Genomic DNA, 21174 nt, shown 5'->3' with positions numbered 1-21174 from the left:
GTGGTCTGACGTAATTAAATCACACCCGTGTGAACTGGGTGACCATAGCAACCATGCTCATTTTTTGGTACGAACAGACACGGGTAAATTTTTGAGTGGTGTAAACCACTCCTACAACTGGCTTTGTTAGTGCAGAAAAAATGAGCATGGTTGCTATGTTCACCCTGTTCACCCGGGTGTGATTTCATGGCTTTGTTAGTCTGTGCAGAAAAAATGAGCATGGTTGCTATGTTCACCCTGTTCACCCGGGTGTGATTTCATGGCTTTGTTAGTCTGTGCAGAAAAAATGAGCATGGTTGCTATGTTCACCCTGTTCACCCGGGTGTGATTTCATTACGTCAGACATGATTTCATTACGTCAGACAGGCTATATAAGACCTTACACCACTCAGTTCACACGGGTGTGATTTTTTTGGTACGAACAGACACGTAAACTAACAAAGCCAGTTGTAGGAGTGGTTTACACCACTCAAAAAAATAACAAGACACAGGTGTGTCAGACCTTTGTGTGATTATTGGTATGGAATGAAACCACCGGCGTTACAGAGCGGCGTGAAGGGAGGAGAGTGCTCACTGGGCTCACTGCACACGCTTAATTAGGTCAACATTAAGACTTAATATGAAAGCACACAGTCCTTCCCTCCTACCCTACACTCTATTATCTCTCTCTCTCTCTCTCTCTGTCTCTCTCTCTGTCTCTCTCACTCTCTCTCTCTCTCTCTCTCTCTCTCTCTCTCTCTCTCTCTCTCATGCATTTTCACCCTCTCCCTGCTGTTTGAAGCTGGCTGGTAATTGGCTGATTTTCATCAGCATTACAGTAAGTTCTGCCTCCAAGCTAGACAAGGGAGAGAGAGAGAGAGAGAGACAGAGACAGAGACAGAGACAGAAAGAGAGAGAGAGGAGTGTTTACAGACATCAAGAGGGAGAGAGAGGAATGAGTGGATGTGGAGATAGAAATGGAGAGACGTCTTATGTAACCCAGAGCTGTGCCTGTCTTTAGATTGAAGTCTGTTTCACTGGGACATATATTACGAGAGAGAGAGAGAGAGAGAGATACAGTATGACAGAGAGTTGGAGACAAGAGAGAGAGAGACTCAAAGAGAAGTGGTTGGATAAGTGGAGAATTGATTGCTTTTCATTTTTATTTTTCTTCTTTTTGCGTTTATATTTCCATCTCTCTATTAGCTTTCCCCAGAGAGGACTTGGGGCATTTCTGAACTGTGACAAATGAGAAAACGAATAGGATAGGGGGGGTTGGGGGGGGAGTGTGTGCGTGCGTGCGTGCGTGCGTGCGTGCGTGCGTGCGCGCGCGCGTGTGTGCGTGCAAATCAAGGCAAATGCAGCGTCAGCAGCGTGTATGAACCCGCTGATCTCAGGTGACCTCAGACATGGGGCATATTGTCATTACCATATAGTATAGTAAGACGGTAAGACTGTGACTCAGGAGGTAGAGCAGGTAGAGCAGGTCGTCCAATGATCCATGGGTCGGCGGTTCGAATCCCGGCTCCTCCTGTCTACATGTCGAAGTGTCCTTGGGCAAGACACTGAACCCCAAATTGCTCCCGATGTGCTGGTTGGTACCTTGCATGGCTTCCGCCGCAATCGGTGTATGAATGTGTGTGTGAATGGGTGAATGTAATGCACAATCTATGTAAAGCGCCTATATAAATGCACCATTTACCATTTACCTGGTTGTCGTAATATTTGGCAATGTCTTAAAAGTCATTAAATTGTGACTTTAGAAATGTGCAGATAACCCTGTATACACTTATACTGTACAAATGTACAATACTGTTGGTTTGTTTGCTGTTGCGTGAGAAAACAATGTTTCACATCAAGCTAATGATCTGAGGACCCTTCAGAATCATTTGAAGACTGACCCTCCAGTTTGAGTCTAAAAGCAGTGGTTCCCAAACCTTTTAGCCTGTGACCCAAAAGAGAAATTAGATGGTTGACCGGGACCCAAACTAGTGAAAATAGCAGATCGGCTATTTTCACTTCTTCTTAAACATTTGTTTTCTAATTTATGGAATTTCTTAGATTTTCTTTTATTTATTCAAGAAGTGGGAATGTTATTTTGAAAATGTTTTGGCATCTTGACATTTCTAGTTTAACAGTTCCTCATGCTATCTGCTGGGTGTAAATATCATATGTGTACAACTACACTGTCGCGTCAAGAAACGCAGAGAGCAGGCGTCTCTTCCGGGTTTTTAAACAGCTGGTGGATGGAAATGTTGAGGCGGGGACTGCCCATAGATCCGAAGTCCCGTTAGTCCGAACATGCATTAAGGTTGGCGAACATGAATTAAGGTTGGCGAACATGCATTAAGGTTGGCGAACATGCATTAAGGTTGGCGAACATGCATTAAGGTTGGCGAACATGCATTAAGGTTGGCGAACATGCATTATGGTTGGCGAACATGCGCTGCTCCCGTGCTTGTGGTTTTTTTGGACTAATGACATGGCGCCGTTGAAGCCGCGCGAGCGTCATTTCCATCCACCAGCTGTCTAAAAACCAGGAAGAGACGCCTGCTCTAGGCGCTTTCTTGCCACTTATTCGTGCGTATATGTGTCCACACTCTATCTGTGACCATCTGATGATAAACCTGTGCTGTGCTTCTGATTGGCTCTCCTCTCCAGGAGATGAGTCAGGAGTTTGAGATCAAGCGGCTGTCATTGGAGGAGCAGAGGGACCGCCTCCAGCAGCAATTGGACAACCTCAAGGAGGAGCTATCGGCCAAACTCAACATATCCAGTCAGGAGGTATGTGGGCGGGTCCGGGCAGAGCCATATTGAAGGAGAGTTGCGCCATTGAGGTGGCACAAAACAGCGCTCGAGCGCTGTTCATGCAGAGCTGGAGTGTGACAAACTGGAGTTTGAAATACATTGTTTTAGCCACCAGGTGGCTGAGAAGTAGAGAAAAAGAATCCCGCACACTGTCTTCACTTAGTTAGATTTATTGAGCAACGTTTCGGTCATCAGGCATGATGAAGGTCTGAACGACCGAAACGTTGCTCAATAAATCTAACTAAGTGAAGACTGTGCGGGATTCTTTTTCTCTACTTCTCAGTTCCAGTTATCCGATGCACCTGTCCATTGTAGGTGTGCAGAAGGACTTTTTGGTATAGCCACCAGCATCTAATCATATCAAGCATATAATCGGTTAATTACATTAATTAATGGAACGTTGCTCCAGGTGTCCCACCTCCAGGAGATGGCCCGGGAGAAGGAGCAGAACCTGAGCTCGGCCCAGAACCAGATCTGCTGTCTGAAGGAGACCCAGGACAAGCTCCGAACCGAGCTGGACGCCACGCGGGCCCGGGTCCGAGAGACCAGCAACATGCTGACCGACCTGCAGGTGAGGGCAGTGGACAGTACGCAGCTACTGAAAATAGGCTCTATATACAAGATTCAAGAAATATCGTATATAGAGCTTTAACTCGGCTGTGTCAAGATGAGAATTCTCGTCTTTTGTTGATTTCTATGAATCCAGAATTAATACTATTACTATACTATTATATATTTACTGTATTTTAGCATTGCTTCCATGTTGTGACATCATCGAAATCCCCAAAACTCTGTGCACGTGCGCGCGCACGTGATCTTAGCAGCGTTGTTCTCGGAATTGAGGGGATGTGAGGTGAGGGACGATCTTTAGGAGCTCAATACCAAATTAGCACAGAAAGCATGAAAGGTAGCAGATCAACAAGCTTGAAACCTTTGTGCAAAGCAACGCATATTATGGCCTCGGTAATATCATAGGGAAGGAAGGAAGGAAGGAAGGAAGGAAGGAAATAAGGAAGGAAAGAGATCAAATAGATAGAAGCATGAGGAGAGAGAGGGAGAGAGAGAGAGAGACAGGGACAGGGGGGTCATGTGATTCACTAAAGGCCAGGTGGGCGCTCTTCTAATGGTGATGAAGCTATTAGCTGTTATCTGCAGCCATCTGGCTGATTAGAACCAACACTGCAGTAATGACACTGAGAGAGAGAGAGGGAGGGAGAGAGAGAGAGAGAGGTGAGCGATATATACAAGAGGAAAAGAGGAAATTCATGCTTGAATGAAAATGGAGAGAGAGAGAGAGAGAGAGAGAGAGAGAGAGAGAGCGCCTTGGATGGCAATTGGATGATTTGATGATGATTTGCACGCTGCGTTCATGATTTGAGGCTTTTTGTTCAAAACGGACAAATCCTGCAAACTTTGAATGCCAATTAGGATGGAATATGAAATATCGGACAGATCCGTCTTGAACACATGTGTAACGTAGAGATAGTGTATAACGATTTGCGGGATTTTTGGACAGAATCTGGAGGAGTAATATTAATACAAATTTTGGGCCGAGGTTCATCGTTGGCATCCAGGGAGTGTGTGTGCAAAATTTGGCATCGACCGGGTTAACGGTGCCGGAAATTAGCTGTACACAGACGGACACACACACACGGACGGAGTGCAAAACATAATCTCTCCCTATGCCTTCGGCCTGGTGGAGACAATGAAAATGGGAAGATGCCAAGAGAGAGAGAGAGAGAGAGAGAGATATGAAAGGGAGATATAATTGTGCGGTTACAGGTGTTTAGGATTGCCTATAGTTGGTCTAGAAGATATCAGGTGTAGAAGAGTGAGCGCGAACAAAAGCCATCGGAACGGGAAAGATGATTGAAAAGCAAGTGTAGCGCACACTGCGCACAAAACAGCATGAATGAAATGGCCTGGCAGGAGAAAAAAAAGAAAGGGGAAAATTAATAGAGAGAGAGAGAGAGAGAGAGGGAGAGAGGAGAGGGAGAGAGGAGAGAGGGAGAGAGGGGGAGAGAGAGAGGAGGGAGAGAGGGAGAGGGAGAGAGAGAGAGAGAGAGAGAGAGAGAGGAGAGAGAGAGGGAGAGAGAGAGGGAGAGAGAGGAGAGAGAGCAAGAGAGAGAGAGGGAGAGAGAGAGAGAGAGAGAGAGAGAGAGAGAGAGAGAGAGAGAGAGAGAGAGAGAGAGAGAGAGAGAGAGAGAGAGAGAGAGGAGAGAGAGAGAGAGAGAGCGAGAGAGAGAGAGAGAGAGAGAGAGAGAGAGAGAGAGAGAGAGAGAGAGAGAGAGAGAGAGAGAGAGAGAGAGAGAGAGAGATGCATGGACTGAATGAATGAATGGAGATAATTATGTGAAATTGGTGCAGTTACAGTAAAAGTTGAACGTTTCTGGTCCGGACATACAATATTAACACCTCATTAATATTAGGTGAGTTGAATGAAGTTACAGTGGAAGACTGCAGAGAGGAAGCCATAATCATCTATGCCATGAGGCTTAATCACTTTTCTACAGACACAAAATAACAATGATAATAATACAACATTTAAAATAGATTTCCGTATTAGAAATCCTATCAAAAATGGGAAACAATGGGGGGGAAAAAAACCCTCACGCTCCCAAGAACCGGGAAATGAGTCATGGTGCATGTAATTAAAACAAAAAGACAAAATTAAAAACTAAAATGCAAACTGTCTTGAAATAGAAGCGGAACGAGCTGGAGTGTACCGCCCTGAACACAGCAGCGATGAACTCCCTGGAGTAAATAAGTCTCAGCTCCCTTAGGGAATATACTAAAGGATGAGTCATCCTGCCTGGTGGGTGGGTGGTGGGTGTGTGCGTGCGTGCGTGCGTGCGTGCGTGCGTGCGTGCGTGCGTGCGTGCGTGCGTGCGTGCGTGCGTGAGCGTGTGTAAACTCTGTCTTTGTCTGCAGATGAAATGGTATATTTGCTTCTTGGGGTCCCTGGAACAAAATATGGCCGGGGGTCGGCTACCAAATACAATTTTTGGGAGTCCTTGACTTGAAAAGATGAACCGCTGAACTAGAAGACCTATAGGTCCTGTTGTAAACGGGGTGCTCCTGAATGAGGACATGATGGCAGGTGGTGGCGGGGCATGATTGCATGTGTTGGCGGGGCGTTCCACACTCATTCATCCCCTTGTTTGTTCCGTTTTCATGCTACCATAATTATTTGGTCGCACAGCCTTTGCGCAAAATTCCTTGTCAGTTCAAGGAAGCGCAACTTGGAACCCACTAACATGAGAGTCCATCCTTTATGTATTTTAAGGTCCAACTAAAAGGATGGACAAGGATGGATAATTTATTTATTTTTTATTTTCTTGAGTGTCTTGTATTTTATAGGTCAAAGCTTGGCCTTTTTAAAGTTTTCTTTCTGTTTGTACCCTTTCAGTAATGTTTTTGTGCTCTTTTTGCAATGTTGCTTGTTTTCTGTACGGTGACTACAGTTGGACTTGGGGCTGGAATTCTCAGTCAGTTGATTCTTCATGACCATATGAATGAAACCGCCGGGGTGATTTGTTTATTTTAATACAAGAATTCACGAACCTTGTGCAACAGCGCCCCCTAGCGATATTGACATCAGACTTTGGTGCTCTATCCCATTTCTACCCAGATTTAGAGGAATATCTCCTTTTAAATTAACACTAGGAATCTAGGATTATACAGAAAAAAATATCTCCACAAACTGAATTATATTCATGATACAAAAGTTAGGATGGTCTGATATTTCTCACTTTCATCTCCCGCACACTGCTACGGGACAGGTTTCGATTGTGTATACGCTGCGGTATAGCGCACCATAAATAGGCGATTTACAAGCTCACAACGCATAGCGCTGCAACGCATTGTGCGCTTGTAAATCGGCTATAATTCTGTGTGCGACTGTGCGTGCACTGTACGCCACCACTCTCAATTAAGAAAGCTTTACTGCAGATGCGCTGCCACTGATGCGGCCAGGAAAGCCAGCAGTATAGATACGGCACGGCATGGATTTCTAGAAGGCTACAGACTCGGAAGGCAATTCTTTCAACATAAAATGCTGCATTCCAGTTCAGGAGCGTAAGAAAGGGTCGAATTATCTTGAATGCTGCCTTCTAGTGTTGCCAACTCTCCAGTAACGGAAATAGCTAGTGGCTCCTCAAAGTCGGTAGAAGTCCCTAGCGACTTTTTAGCGTCCCTAGCGACTTTTAGGCGCCCCTAGCAACGAAAATATGGAGCCAGCCCAGAACACCATTTCCTTGCTCTGTGCACATAACCGAGCCGAGGAAGCCAGACGCGCCGAGCACTTTTGTAGCGTGCGTGCGTGCGTGTGTCAAAAAACGAACCGGGGCAATTTTAAAGCAATCACGCAACGCAACGCAACACAACGCAACGCAGGCAGTGGAGCTACCCGCGGATTTGAGGCTGAGAGAGGGAAAATGAAGAAAAAGGAGGGTTTTATCTCTGGCGCCTGTCAACACGATTTGTCCCCAATTCACCAGAAAAAGTAGCTAGATTTCTCGCCAGAAGCTTTTCACTAATTCAGTTGCTAGGGGGGTCTGGAAAGAAGCTAAATATGGCGACAAATCCACTAAGTTGGCAACACTGCTGCCTTCTAGTACGACTTGGAGAGGGCACTTTTCACCGACGGCCATACATACAGCATTGTATGTGTGGTGTTCATTAATATGTGCTGTCCCTTCCCCCAAAAATAAATGAAAATTATGTTTTATAAAAGAAAATAAGAAGATGTTGTGGTTGGGGTAATTGCTCATAATTGTACTCTTCACTGCATTTACCATCCCTAACCATTGGGGGCGGTGGGAAAGATCCATTAATACAGTGCCATGGGAGCTGCTATTAAGTGGGATACTACACATAAAGTGGGCCAACCGGAGGGGGTGGGGGGGAACCGGTGACCTTCCCACTCCCAGTAGATACTACACATAAACTGGGCCAACCAGAGGGGGTGGGGAAGGGTCGAACCGGCGACCTTCCCACTCCCATGAAACAGTTTGAGAACCACCGATATAGCAACATACGTTTTTTTTTCAGAAAACTGTCATGGGTTAACAATGCCCATTAGCTGTTCTAACATGACCACCAAGCACGGCCTGGTGGGGACGTAGTTGCGCGCTGGTGTTGTGCACTGAAAATAAGCCACTTTTCACAGCTATTTGTGTGTGCGTGTGTGTGTGTGTCTTCAGTGAGAATGTACAAACATTCCAGGGTCATTCCATCCATGTTCCAACTCAGTGATAACTCAGATACCTTTACATCCCTAGCAGCTAATACACCAGATATTGTTGTGGTTGATGAAGAGTCCAGAGAAGTGTCTGTATTAGAGATAGCCTGCGCCTTTGACCACAGCCTAGAGGAAGCCTTTATGACCAAAACAAATATCAAAATACCAACCACTTCTACATAACATCTCAGAGCTGGGCTATAGGTGCAGACTATTTGTCTTTATATTTGGCAGCCTAGGGCATATGCACAGACTGGTTGTTAGAGGGTTCCAACAACTTGGGATGCCCAAAAAGGAGGCAAAAAGGCTGGCAAAGTAGTGTGGTGTCTCTGCTATAATTGGCAGCCGTCATATATGCCGGAGACGCTGTTACTTATACCCATAGAGTACTGTGTGACATGCCTGTTGTATCATGAAAACACATGCCATGACTTTGCAGATGTAACTTTAATGCACCTATAATATTTGTGTCCTTGTATGCATATCCTTTGTGTGGACATAAATAAATGGTTAATGTGTGTGTGTGTGTGTGTGTGTGTGTGTGTGTGTGTGTGTGTGTGTGTGTGTGTGTGTGTGTGTGTGTGTGTGTGTGTGTGTGTGTGTGTGTGTGTGTGTGTGTGTGTGTGTGTGTGTGTGTGTGTGTGTGTGTGTGTGTGTGTGTGTGTGTGTGTGTGTGTGTGTGTGTGCCTGCGCCTGCGTGCCTGTGTGTGTGTGTGTGTGTGTGCAGGAGGAGATCGAGACAGAGAAGCAGCAGCACGAGGCCAGGGTGATGTCCATCCGGACGGAAGAGAAGCAGAAGATGGACAAGATGGCCGACGACCTGGACCAGAAATGGACGGACGCCCTCCGGTGAGAGGTTATAGGGCAGACCTTGGCATTGCATTAACTAAACTAAAACTGCATTTATTTTATTTTGAAGCCTGTTTATTCACATAGATACACGTAATCTGTTTCCTGCCGTGAATTGCGTGTGATTGGCAACCTGTTACCTTCCTTGTCGCCCCTCAAAAATGTCCACTCATGCCAAAATGCAGAGGTTTCAACAAAATATGGACTACTACGTATTTATTCACTGAAGTCCGTAAATAATATTAATAATAGTAGTAATAATAATATCATATACTCTTATCAGCTTGTCAAAACAATGCTATTCACTGCTTTTTATATAGAAATAAAATGAATATTATGCAGAATTGAGTTCAGCCTTTTGGCCCGGCCCTCCACAATTTTTCTGTTTCTCATTTCTCAGCTCTCACCCAGCTAACTCTCTCTCTCCTTCCTCTCTCGGTCTCACCTGGTGTCTCTCTCTCAGAGAGGAGTTGAGGCTGCTGAAGGAGGAGTTGTCAGAGGAGTACGAGGCTGATAAGAACTCGGCTCTCACCCAAGTGTCCCAGCAGAAGGATCTGGAGATGATGGCCCAAAGAGAGAGCTGGCAGAGGAAGGTGGAGGACCTGCTGGAGCAGGTAACGCGCGTCACACTCACACACACACACACACACACACGCACACGCACACATGCATGCACACATCGGCGATCACTCGGAGTATGATGGTCCTCCTGGAGAGGTTCTTATTGGGTCCTCAGATGATTGAAAGCTACTGGGGGTGGTATGTGGAGGAGCCCCCAAATATATTACGATCTTATGACCTTAAATTGGGTCTTGGCTCCAAAGGAGTAATATATGTGTGGCTATCACAAGGATCACAAACCAGGGTAAACAAAAATGTTACATTTATTGAGAAAAAGATAGCTTTACAGTAGCTAGAGGATAGGGCAAGTGTATATATACAGCATGTCGTCAGCTTGGCCAAAGCCAAAATAACAAACAAAACCCCAACCCAAAAAGAAAAACAGTCCTGAACTACACCAAAAAGAAAATCACAATCTAGGCTCCCTGACTAAACAGAAACAATGTGCCAAAACTGGGACAACGAAAGAAAATGGCAGCACACCCTTACCAATTACAGCTTCCCTTCTATGACAGAGTGCACACAGGAAAATGGTTTTGGATACTGTGATAGTGATTTATGAGTTGCTTAAAGTAACTTTGTCTGACTATCAACTTTGTCTGGCTAGTGACCTTGTCTGACTAGTAACTCTGTCTAACTAGTAGTTTCACTGGGAAAACAGGGTCTCAGCAGCATGTGCTGTTTTTACAATGGCAAAAACAATCTCCATGCCACTACTAATCTCTACTGCCACTCCCACCATCCATCATCATGCAGCACTGAAAAACACTAACAGTGGATTATACACAAACCACATAGGGCCGTAACAATATGGCTCCCTGCCTCCCTCATGTATACTATTCCTCCATGCGCTTCTGTTTTGAGCAAGGTCTTCCGACATCCGCACAACATGGCCTGTCCATCTGAGCTGGTGTTTAAATATGATGGTGCCAATGGTGTCGATGTTTGCCTCCTCGAGCACACTGACATTTGTCCGCCTCTCCTTCCTATCGATGCTTCCAGGATTTTATTGTAGGCACCTTTGGTGGTAGGACTCCAGGGCTCTTATGTGTCTGCTGTAGGTGGTCCATGTCTGCACCATATACTGTAGGAGCGTGGACAGGATAACTGCCTTGTAGACGAGCAGCTTCGTCTTTGCCAGCAGGTTGGAGTTTTCAAAGACCCTTCTACGAAGCTTTGCAAAAGCCCCACCTGCACAGCAGATGCAATGGTGTACTTCGCTGTCAATGTCTGCCCTTGAGGAGAGGTGGGTAGGGAAACTGGTCCACATTTTCAAGGACTACGTTGTTGATTGTTATCGTCGGTGAGATTATGGAGGAGTCTGGTGGGGGCTGATGGAGAACATTGGTCTTTTTCACGTTTATGTCCAATCCCAGCAAAAGCATCAAGTAGAGTATGCTCTGAAGATCTGTCTCTGTGTGGGCAATGATGGCATTGTCGGCTGCATATTGCAGTTCCACGATGGAATTGTGAGAGATCTTGGATTTGGCCTTGAAACGGTTAAGGTTGAACAGCGCTGCCATCTGTTCTGTATATGATCTGAACTCCAGACGGTAGGCTGTGAGCAATTAGGTGCAGAATGGCTGCAATGAAGACTGCAAACAGAGTGGGGGCAATGATGCAACCTCGTTTGACGCCAGTCAAACGGCAGTGGCAGTGCAGAGGACTGTTGCTGACATATTGTCATGTAGGAGCCGGAGAACCCTGATGTATTTTTCTGGACATCTACATTTTGACAGGATTTTCCAGAGGCCTTGCTGTTCACAGAGTCAAAAGCCTTTGCCAATGATTGCCATGTATAGTGGTATAGTAGTTTTGCCAGTTAACTTATTTGGGGGCACCATTTGCAATGTCCTCACAGAACAGTGTGGTAAAGAATAGTGGCAAAGTCTTAAATTAGTTATTCAGAACATTAACATTTCAGGATTAAAATGCAAATCTGACCATGACTGACTGGCTGCCTCACTAACCCATGGAATCTGTAATTCCACACTCCAATTTATGTTATTATGCTAACACTCACTCACTATCTCTCTCTCTCTCTCTCTCTCTCTCTCTCTCTCTCTCTCTCTCTCTCTCTCTCTCTCTCTCTCTCTCTCTCTCTCTCTCTCTCTACCTGTTTTAGCATATTTATTTTAGCAAAGTTTATATTCCTCATAATTCTGCAACAATATTAGCAGCTGACTTCAAAGGGCCTGGGGGCTTTATTCCCCCCTCCATGCGTTGCACGCTATTCCAGTCTGTTGGTTCTCCTCCTCTCCTTCTCCGACGGAGGAATGAGAGATACAAAGACATGTTTCTGTTTCTGTTTTTTAATTAGCTTTTCCCCCGAAGCCATAGTTCTGTTTCTTCTCTGATTCCCCAGTTCGACCCGAACCCGACACACACACGCACGCATGCACGCGCACGCGCGCACGCACGCATGCACACGCACGCATGCACGCGCGCGCGCGCGCGCGCACACTAGCTCTCTCTCTCTCTCTCTCACAAAAACACACAGACAGTCACACAGACAGTCACACACACAGTCACACACACAGACACACACACAGACACACACACACACACACACACAGACAGTCACACACACACACACACACACACACACACACACACACACACACACACACACACACACACACACACACACACACACACAGGACCGCACATGGAAACATCCAGTGGCACACACATGCACACACTGACTCACACACCGCGTGCAGATATCGATGGAAGCCGGCTTATGGCATAACTTTGCATGCACATTTGCACATAAATGCAATGCGACCCTCCCTTGCACCCTAAATGAATATTCTATGAGCGATCTCCTTGTGTTGCAGTCACGGTGCACAGAGCTCCATGTCTCCGTCTGGTCATTTACATATAGGAATTACACTGTTAAAAACACACGCTGCGTGTGAGCTTGTAGGTTTATAAATTATTTGAGTTAAGTTTGAAATAATAATAAGCTCCTTACATAATGTTTTCACACTTGTGGTGGACGAAATGAGGTAATAATATTACCAAAATGACCCTTACGGGTTCATTTGGTTCCATTTGTACACTCCCTGGCCACATTTACATGGCCACGGTCTCTATAGAAAAGGGCAAAGTTCCGTTGCCTTCTCACTTTTTATTCAGCATTTACACGGAGACGCAACAATGATTGAACACGCTGTAATGTGCATGCCAGGTGGCTAGGTGGCGCACCGTGGCGGTGACACACTGCCAGATAGACAAGGCACGCATGCGTAGTAGAATCACTTCCCTTCTACTTTATCACAAGGCTGTTTGTTTACATCGGTTTAATTACATTCACCACCGCTAGTCGCTACATTTGTATTCGTAGGATGAGTGGGGCGAGCTCATCCTAGGAACTCATATAAACAGAAGCGACGTAAGCTGACGTGAGCCATGATGTTTTGCGGATTCATAACTTTTCCTGTTTATATGGAGACGGGAGGCAGAGTGTTTATATGGAGACGGGAGGCAGAGTGTTTGTATGGAGACGGGAGGCAGAGTGTTTATATGGAGACGGGAGGCAGAGTGTTTATATGGAGACGGGAGGCAGAGTGTTTATATGGAGACGGGAGGCAGAGTGTTTATATGGAGACGGGAGGCAGAGTGTTTATATGGAGACGGGAGGCACAGTGTTTATATGGAGACGGGAGGCAGAGTGTTTATATGGAGACGGGAGGCAGAGTGTTTCTATGGAGACGGGAGGCAGAGTGTTTATATGGAGACGGGAGGCAGAGTGTTTCTATGGAGACGGGAGGCAGAGTGTTTCTATGGAGACGGGAGGCAGAGTGTTTATATGGAGACGAAAGGCAGAGTGTTTATATGGAGACGGGAGGCAGTGTTTATATGGAGACGGGAGGCAGAGTGTTTATATGGAGACGGGAGGCAGAGTGTTTATATGGAGACGGGAGGCAGAGTGTTTATATGGAGACGGGAGGCAGAGTGTTTTAAAAAATATCCACTCTGGAAAAGGTTTAGACTTTGTTCTGTTTTCAACCCCCGACAAATGCCGTTGTCATCTAAATGGACCTGTGCAAATACTTTATTTTTGCCGTTTTCTATGGAAACGGTTCTCGTGTAAAAGGGGCCTCAGAGTTAAGGAGGTCCTTTCAAATAATGAGTACTAGTTGGACGCCTAATATGCCTTGGTGTCGTCGTAAATCAGTGTCACATACATATTCTGAAGAAAACCTGGAGACTGACACTGAATAATTGGGATAAAAATTAGAACATTATAATGGTGTAAAAAAAGACCAAAGGGCTATATCTTGTGCCACCCCTTACCCCTTATCCCTAAACCTTTTTTTATTCTTAAAATTGCCGATCTACAAGCCCTAATGTGTCGATGTAGAACAGCTAGTTGAACTATTATTGTTATTATTTGACTATTCAAAATAGTAAAAAATGGCAAATAAGTTTAGGGATAAGGGATAAGGACACATTGACATATTGTCTTTGAGTGTCCGTTGTTTCTGTGTCCTGTTTGTTGTTGCGCTGCACCGTGTAGTCACCATCACAGTCCAAACGTCCTTAAATATTCAAAAGGCACGAGGCCTAAACATCAAACAGTGTGACACTTATACTGCCAACGTCCATGACACACTGTGTGTGTGTGTGTGTGTGTGTGTGTGTGTGTGTGTGTGTGTGTGTGTGTGTGTGTGTGTGTGTGTGTGTGTGTGTGTGTGTGTGTGTGTGTGTGTGTGTGTGTGTGTGTGTGTGTGTGTGTGTGTGTGTGCGCGTGTGCGCGTGCATGCGTTCATCAGTGACTTTGGGGATTCAGGGAGCCTTTCATGTTTATTTTAGAACGCTAGAGGACAATAGCGCTTTGAGGTACACACGTCTCCTTCAGAGGATGTGTGTGCGTGCGTGTGAGAGAGAGTGTGTGAGAGACAATACTTGCATGTATGTGTTAGAAGGATAAAACGTGTGTGTGTGGCGTGCGCGCGTGATTCACTACAGTACTCCCATGTACCATAATTCTAATGTCAATCCCAGTTAATATTCCAAAATCCACTCTAACATAGATAATGTAATACTTCCAACCTTCAATGTGGCCCAGGTTCTCTCCTCCATACCCTCTCACTCTAAATCCATGGTACCTTAAGCACTGTGAGACTCGCACAGCCCTAAATCCTGGTCAGGATTACCGTGCTACAGGAGTGGGCAGTGGAGAGAATCATCTTTGACACAGAGCGCTCTGCAGTGGTGGTAAAAGTACTCAAATGTTTTACTTAAGTAAAAGTATCAATACTGCAATGTAGAACTTCTCTGTAGTAAAAGTAAAAGTTCGGAAATTCAAAATGTACTTGAGTAAAAGTACAAAAGCATTGGCATCAAACTGTACTTAAAGTAAAAGTTCTCATTGTGCAGAATGTCTCATTTCAAGTTTTCAAATGTATTATAATCTTTTGAAAATAGCAGATGTACCAGGCCTTTAACTAATTTCATTTTACTTATCTGTGTCCGTCTGTGTCCGTATTGTAACTAACGATCTTTGATCTGTGTGTGTGTGTGTGTGTGTGTGTGTGTGTGTGTGTGTGTGTGTGTGTGTGTGTGTGTGTGTGTGTGTGTGTGTGTGTGTGTGTGTGTGTGTGTGTGTGTGTGTGTGTGTGTGTGTGTGTGTGTGTGTGTGTGTGTGTGTGTGTGTGTGTGTGTGTGTGTGTGTGTCCGCGTGCGTGTGTGCAGATCTCTCTGCTGAAGCAGTCGCTGGAGCTGCAGCTGTCTCAGTCGCAGTCGGCTCTTCAACAGCTGCAGTCTCAGTTCAGCCAGGAGAGGGAGATCCTGAGCCAACAGCTCAAAGGTAAACACAAGAAGCCGTGTTGACGGGAAAACACAGCTGCAGGTAACGCAGCCATGTTGCACAATAATAAAAGTCACTAGTAGGGATGGGATCGTTTATCGTGATAAAAAAATGCTCACAATAATCGTATTGTGGAAATTTAAATGTATCGTGAAATGTTCCTCCTCCGTAGGATTAATTAGCTGGAGCTGCAGATTCAGTACCACTTAAACCCCTCCATATACTTGATGAAACTAATTCAGTAGTGCCATATCCGTAAAGCCGAGCTTACCTTAACTCTGTCCTGCTTGCCATAGCCGTAAAGCCGAGCTTACCTTAACTCTGTCCTGCTTGCCATAGCCGTAAAGCAGAGCTTACCTTAACTCTGTCCTGCTTGCCATAGCCGCAAAGCCGAGCTTACCTTAACTCTGTCCTGCTTGCCATAGCCGTAAAGGCGAGTTTTGTTTAATCCATGTTAATCCGCGATTGATTATCATCACGTTAGCATGTTGTAGCATTTTTAGCTAGCTCCAGGCGGCAATCACGTAAAAACGGCCAAAAATCCCGCGTGCACACCTGTGCACGCGCACAAGCCGTCTTTATATGCATTATGGCTCATAAACTGCAAAAAATGCGATATTCGGCGCGTGATTAGAGCTTAGATTGATTTAGTTATGATTTTTAAAAAGCGATCGCGGGGCCAAGCTGATCCCAGGTCAGTATTATGATATGTCCGACTTTCACTTCCGGTTCAAACTGATGTAAACATCCGGTAGCTTTTGGGAGAGTTTATTAAAAAAACGTCTGGCACTTAAGGAGTTAAACCCACCCTATACTTGATGAAACTGACTTGTAAAGAGTGCATTTGGTGTGCGCTCTTAGTTCCCTGTTTGCCGTGAGCTGCCACTGACAGGCTCTGTCTGGCTTTTGTCTTTCTGTGCCCAGATTTAACTAAATTATAATTAGTCTTCCCTGTGTCTGATGTAACTAATGGTGTGTGCGTGTGCGTGTGCGTGTGCGTGTGCGTGTGTGTGTGTGTGTGTGTGTGTGCGTGTGTGTGCGTGCGTGCATGCTCTCAGAGCTGCAGAGGGAACATCAGAGGAGGGAGCATCGACTGCAGGAGGCTCACTGCTGTGCTCTGAGCACCATGGAGGACGCACGGCAACACCAGATCAGGGTACACACACACACACACACTAGTTAAGAAACAGATCGTGGCAAAGACAACCATGTGGGTTAAGTCGTAGACAAACCTCTGCGGCAGTGGCTATGGGGTGTAGAGCGGCCGGATGGGAACCAGATGGTTCCCGGTTCGATCCCGGGCTCGCCCAGGGTTAAGTGTCGAAGACTCTGAACGCCTGTAATTGCTCCCGATGTGCAGTTGGTGCCTTGCATGGTTTCCAAGCACCTGTGTTGGTCCCCCAACATGGCAGGTGAAGGACTACATTTGAATATGCTGATGCTGTATTCGGTAGCATGTATTATACATGATATATCTCTGCAGTGTATTGAATCTCATCCATAACAATGGCTACTATGAGCCAACGGCTTGTCTGTCTGTCTTGTCTGTCTGTCTCTTTTAAGCCTGTAGCTCGCAACAACTGCAAACCCTTTTTAATCTCAGCTATCTATGTTGATCTGGTGTCAGTGGATATGGCCAGAGATGGCTGCCGAATCCATTATCCGTTCTTTAAAGCCGGACCGCGGACGGTTCCCATTGTTCTCTTACGATAGGCTATGCCCTACAAACTGGCACAGAGCTGGTGTCTACTGCCAGCCAGCGCGCCACTCTGGGACCCATTACCATAGGCTTCTGTTTGGACAGTGCCAAAGACGCTCAGTGTGTTTTAATGGGATTATTTCACGCCCTACACAATGCCTCGGACGCAGTCGCCGCTGTCGGGCAGAAATACTTGTATGTAAGAGGCACAGTGGTGCAGTCAGTAGCGTTGTCGCCTCACAGCTAGAATAGAGTGTCATCCTCTCCTCTCCTCTCCTCTCCTCTCCTCTCCTCTCCTCTCCTCTCCTCTCCTCTCCTCTCCTCTCCTCTCCTCTCCTCTCCTCTCCTCCCAGGCTCTGGAGGAGCGTCTGAAGCAGGAGCAGAGGGAGGAGGTGACGGTGCTGAAGGAGGCTCACAGGAGAACTCTAGACATCCTCCACCAGCAGTCTGAGCAGGAGCTGCAGACACTACGCTTTGAACTGGAGGATGAGGGCAAGGCCATGCTGGGTGAGAGACACTGACACAGATAGAGAGAGAGAGAGAGAGAGGTCATGCTGGGTGAGAGAAAATGACACACACACACACACACACACACACACACACACACACACACTTTCAGTGGAGTAATAGGAGAGGGGACCGAGTAGGACCCTGGGGGAACCGGGGCAACCAAGTACAGTATGGGCTCTAGGGTTTAAGTGGTTCATTACTGTCTGGTGTTATTTATCTGACATCCGAGTGACAGCCCAGTCAGTACAGACTAGAGTCAAACACTTGTTTTTCTTTTATTACAACAGTGTTCACACCACAACATCCACTTCTTTTATTACAACAGTGTTCACACCACAACATCCACTTCCATGTTGGAAAGAAAGATGCCGACGTGTCAACACAACGTGTGATTTGTGCAATTCAGCCATATGGGAATATGTGGTGGTGACAGTACAGCATGAATAAAACAATCTCCATGGATTAAAGCTAGATACATTCTCGCGACTGAGAATCCTAACGTGTGATTTGTGAAACGGTATGAAAAGGAGCTCTGCGGCCTCATAGGTGTCTGTGATGTAAGGAATGGAATGGAATGGAGGTCGGTTCTGCTGTACTGGATCAATACTGGACTCACAGCAATACTGGACTCGCCTCCAATCTGCTGCTCACTCTCTGTCTCTCTCTCTAATTCACTCTCTCCCCTCTCTGCTTCTTTTTCCTCTCTCAATGCCTGTCCATATCTCTCCATCTCGCTCTCCATATACCCTCTCTCTTCATCTCTCTCTCCATCCCCCCCTCTCTCTCCATCCCCCCCCTCTCTCTCTCTCCCTCTCTCTCTCATCCTCCCGTAGCGTCTCTCCGGTCAGAGCTGAACCATCTCCACGCCACGGCCACAGAGCACCTGAAGCAGATCCACCAGAAGGACAACACGGTGAACAAGAAGGAGCTGGACAAGACCAAGGAGCTCTGCCAGAAGCAGGTACTAAACCATGTGTCAGAAGCTGGCATTAAACCAACAGGTACTAAACCATGTGTCAGACGCTGGCATTAAACCAACAGGTACTAAACCATGTGTCAGAAGCTGGTGTTAAACCAACAGGTATTAAACCATTTGTCAGAAGCAGGTATTAACTCCTTTTCTGCTAAATGTATAGTCACAGATCGCCTAGGACGAGATCGATCGAGCCCTTAGTTTATAATGCTTAATAATGCTTAATACATTTTTACCGGCTCTTTTTAAACGATGAAGCTTCCGCGGTGTCGACGCCATCGATCATTTTCCTTCATCCAGACTATCTTTAGCGACGATTTTATTGGAAATTGAATGTCAATGTCAGCCAGGGCCTCTCTCTAACGTTCTCTGCGCGTCTCTGCACCAAACCCACGTCACCAGTAGGTCTCTCTAACGTTCTCTGCGCGTCTCTGCACCAAACCCACGTCACCAGTAGGTCTCTCTAACGTTCTCTGCGCGTCTCTGCACCAAACCCACGTCACCAGTAGGTCTCTCTAACGTTCTCTGCGCGTCTCTGCACCAAACCCACGTCACCAGTAGGTCTCTCTAACGTTCTCTGCGCGTCTCTGCACCAAACCCACGTCACCAGTAGGTCTCTGCACCAAACCCACGTCACCAGTAGGTCTCTGCACCAAACCCACGTCACCAGTAGGTCTCTCTAACGTTCTCTGCGCGTCTCTGCACCAAACCCACGTCACCAGTAGGTCTCTCTAATGTTCTCTGCGCGTCTCTGCACCAAACCCACATCACCAGTAGGTCTCTCTAATGTTCTCTGCGCGTCTCTGCACCAAACCCACGTCACCAGTAGGTCTCTCTAACGTTCTCTGCGCGTCTCTGCACCAAACCCACGTCACCAGTAGGTCTCTGCACCAAACCCACGTCACCAGTAGGTCTCTGCACCAAACCCACGTTACCAGTAGGTCTCTGCACCAAACCCACGTCACCAGTAGGTCTCGCGAGCCAAAAACAGATGACCACACCATGAAATGCTTTGGTTTGGCATGGTTACACAAGCAGTAGAGTCCCAAGCAGTTGCCCTTCATGCAAATTAATTAGAAGTTATAATTTAGGCATCGTGTGTACAGTATCCCTTCGGATGAATCCTTATTTAACACACACACTTCTAAAGCCTGTTTTTTTCGCCCACATAACTACTACTCCTCTGAAACCAATTACCGCAGCCACTAGCCAGTGCTATAAACAACTTGAATTCTGGGAACTCCGTCCAGAAATAATGATCAGTCGTAGTGGTGAGATGCTCATAGTATTATTATCCGGCAGAAAATAACTTTGTTTAGCTGAACACATGTGAACCAATACCTACTAACAGTCAGTGTTGGAAAAGTTCACTTTCTACATGAACTTGATCAAAGTTCAGTTCACTAATTTAAAAATGAACAAAAATGTTCAACTAAAGCTCTTTTCAACTTGTGAATTGAAAGCTGATATGCTTTTATTGTGATGGCAAAAGTTTCTGAACGTCTCACATCCTGCATATTTCCACATGCTGAAAACAAGCTCTACAAGCTATACAAGCTCACAACGTGTGTGAGGTTTGAGGTCAGATGTACAGTTGCTGGCCAATATTGATGACATCAGAGATCTCTGGGCATTCCCATATATGGGCTTAACACAAAGAAGTGACCCGTCTTGTTAGCTTATAATGCAGATCTCTCTGGCACTATCGCCACACACTGCACGATATTTGCTCCGATTATGCTGTCGGGGAGCTTTTTTGGTGCTCGCCGACAAAACTCCCGATCTGACGCAAGATCGGGCTTTGATCGTCGAGTTTTTGCTCGCTGTGTGTGAAAGGAGCAGCGAGAAGATCCAGCGTCGATAAAAGCGCTCGCCGACGCCTTCCCGAGCGTTTCTGAATATCAAGCAGGTTTGATATTTGACTCTGTCGCCGACTGGACATCATACAGTATGAACTGGGTTGTGACTGCGCCCCGAGAAGGCCTGTATTACAGCCAATGAGAGCACAGGACAGCTGGTGCAAAGTAGATAAGAACTCCTCACCTCTCTCCTCTCCTCACAAACACCTACTTTCCTCTCTACCTCTCCTCTCCTCCCCTCTACATCTCCTCCCCTCCACCTCTCCTCTCCCCCCTCTACCTCCCCTCTCTCCCCTCCACCTCCCCTCCCCTCTCCTCCTGTGTGACCTAGTTAACTACAGTATGTAGGACTTGTGTGGTTCCCTGATGACTACAGCAAAATCAACCGCACTGCAATATCTACGTCCTTTAAGCTCTTTTCAAGCCTTCCTCTGTGTGCGCGTGCCCATCCGTCCATCCGTCTGTGTGTGTGTCTTACTCTTAACCACATATAAATGCACGTTCATGAGCATGCATGTGTTTAGTTACGAGCCTTTTCACGTTACCACTGCTCTGCTCATTTAAGGGGTGTGGTGGTTGGGGGGGGGGGGGGGGGGGGGGGGGGGGTTCACACTCACACTCACTTCAACCCTGGCGTCTCTATTTTTAGGCCCATTATTATAACCTTATAATATTAAAATAAAATATGTGGTAAAGAAAGACAGAGACTGCCTTTCCCACTTATACATAGCCTCACATGGTCAGCACCAAACTATTTGAATATGTTACTATACGTATACCTACAGTATGCTATAGCTGCGTGTGTATTCAGGGAGT

General features: G+C 46.2%; 1 protein-coding gene across 7 annotated transcripts in view; it reads left to right on the top strand.

Annotated features, from left to right (window-relative positions):
- Positions 1-21174, top strand: part of LOC306917492 (protein FAM184A-like) — a 73175-nt gene that overhangs the window by 39905 nt on the left and 12096 nt on the right. For all 7 annotated transcript variants that reach the window (XR_013789197.1, XR_013789198.1, XR_013789199.1 and 4 more), the window contains exons 11-18: positions 2641-2763; positions 3197-3358; positions 8757-8878; positions 9342-9492; positions 15203-15317; positions 16376-16473; positions 17370-17523; positions 18360-18487. Coding sequence is in view for 3 of the 7 variants with exons in the window: in XM_079495753.1 (XP_079351879.1) it covers positions 2641-2763; positions 3197-3358; positions 8757-8878; positions 9342-9492; positions 15203-15317; positions 16376-16473; positions 17370-17523; positions 18360-18487 (1053 nt within the window). In the remaining 4 variants the exon portion in view is untranslated. The remainder of the gene's footprint in view (positions 1-2640; positions 2764-3196; positions 3359-8756; positions 8879-9341; positions 9493-15202; positions 15318-16375; positions 16474-17369; positions 17524-18359; positions 18488-21174) is intronic.

Source organism: Electrona antarctica (assembly GCF_951216825.1).
Source record: "Electrona antarctica genome assembly, chromosome: 24".
NCBI lineage: Eukaryota > Metazoa > Chordata > Actinopteri > Myctophiformes > Myctophidae > Electrona > Electrona antarctica.
Note: the sequence above shows the minus strand (reverse complement) of the source record. Positions and strands in the feature narration are given on the sequence as shown.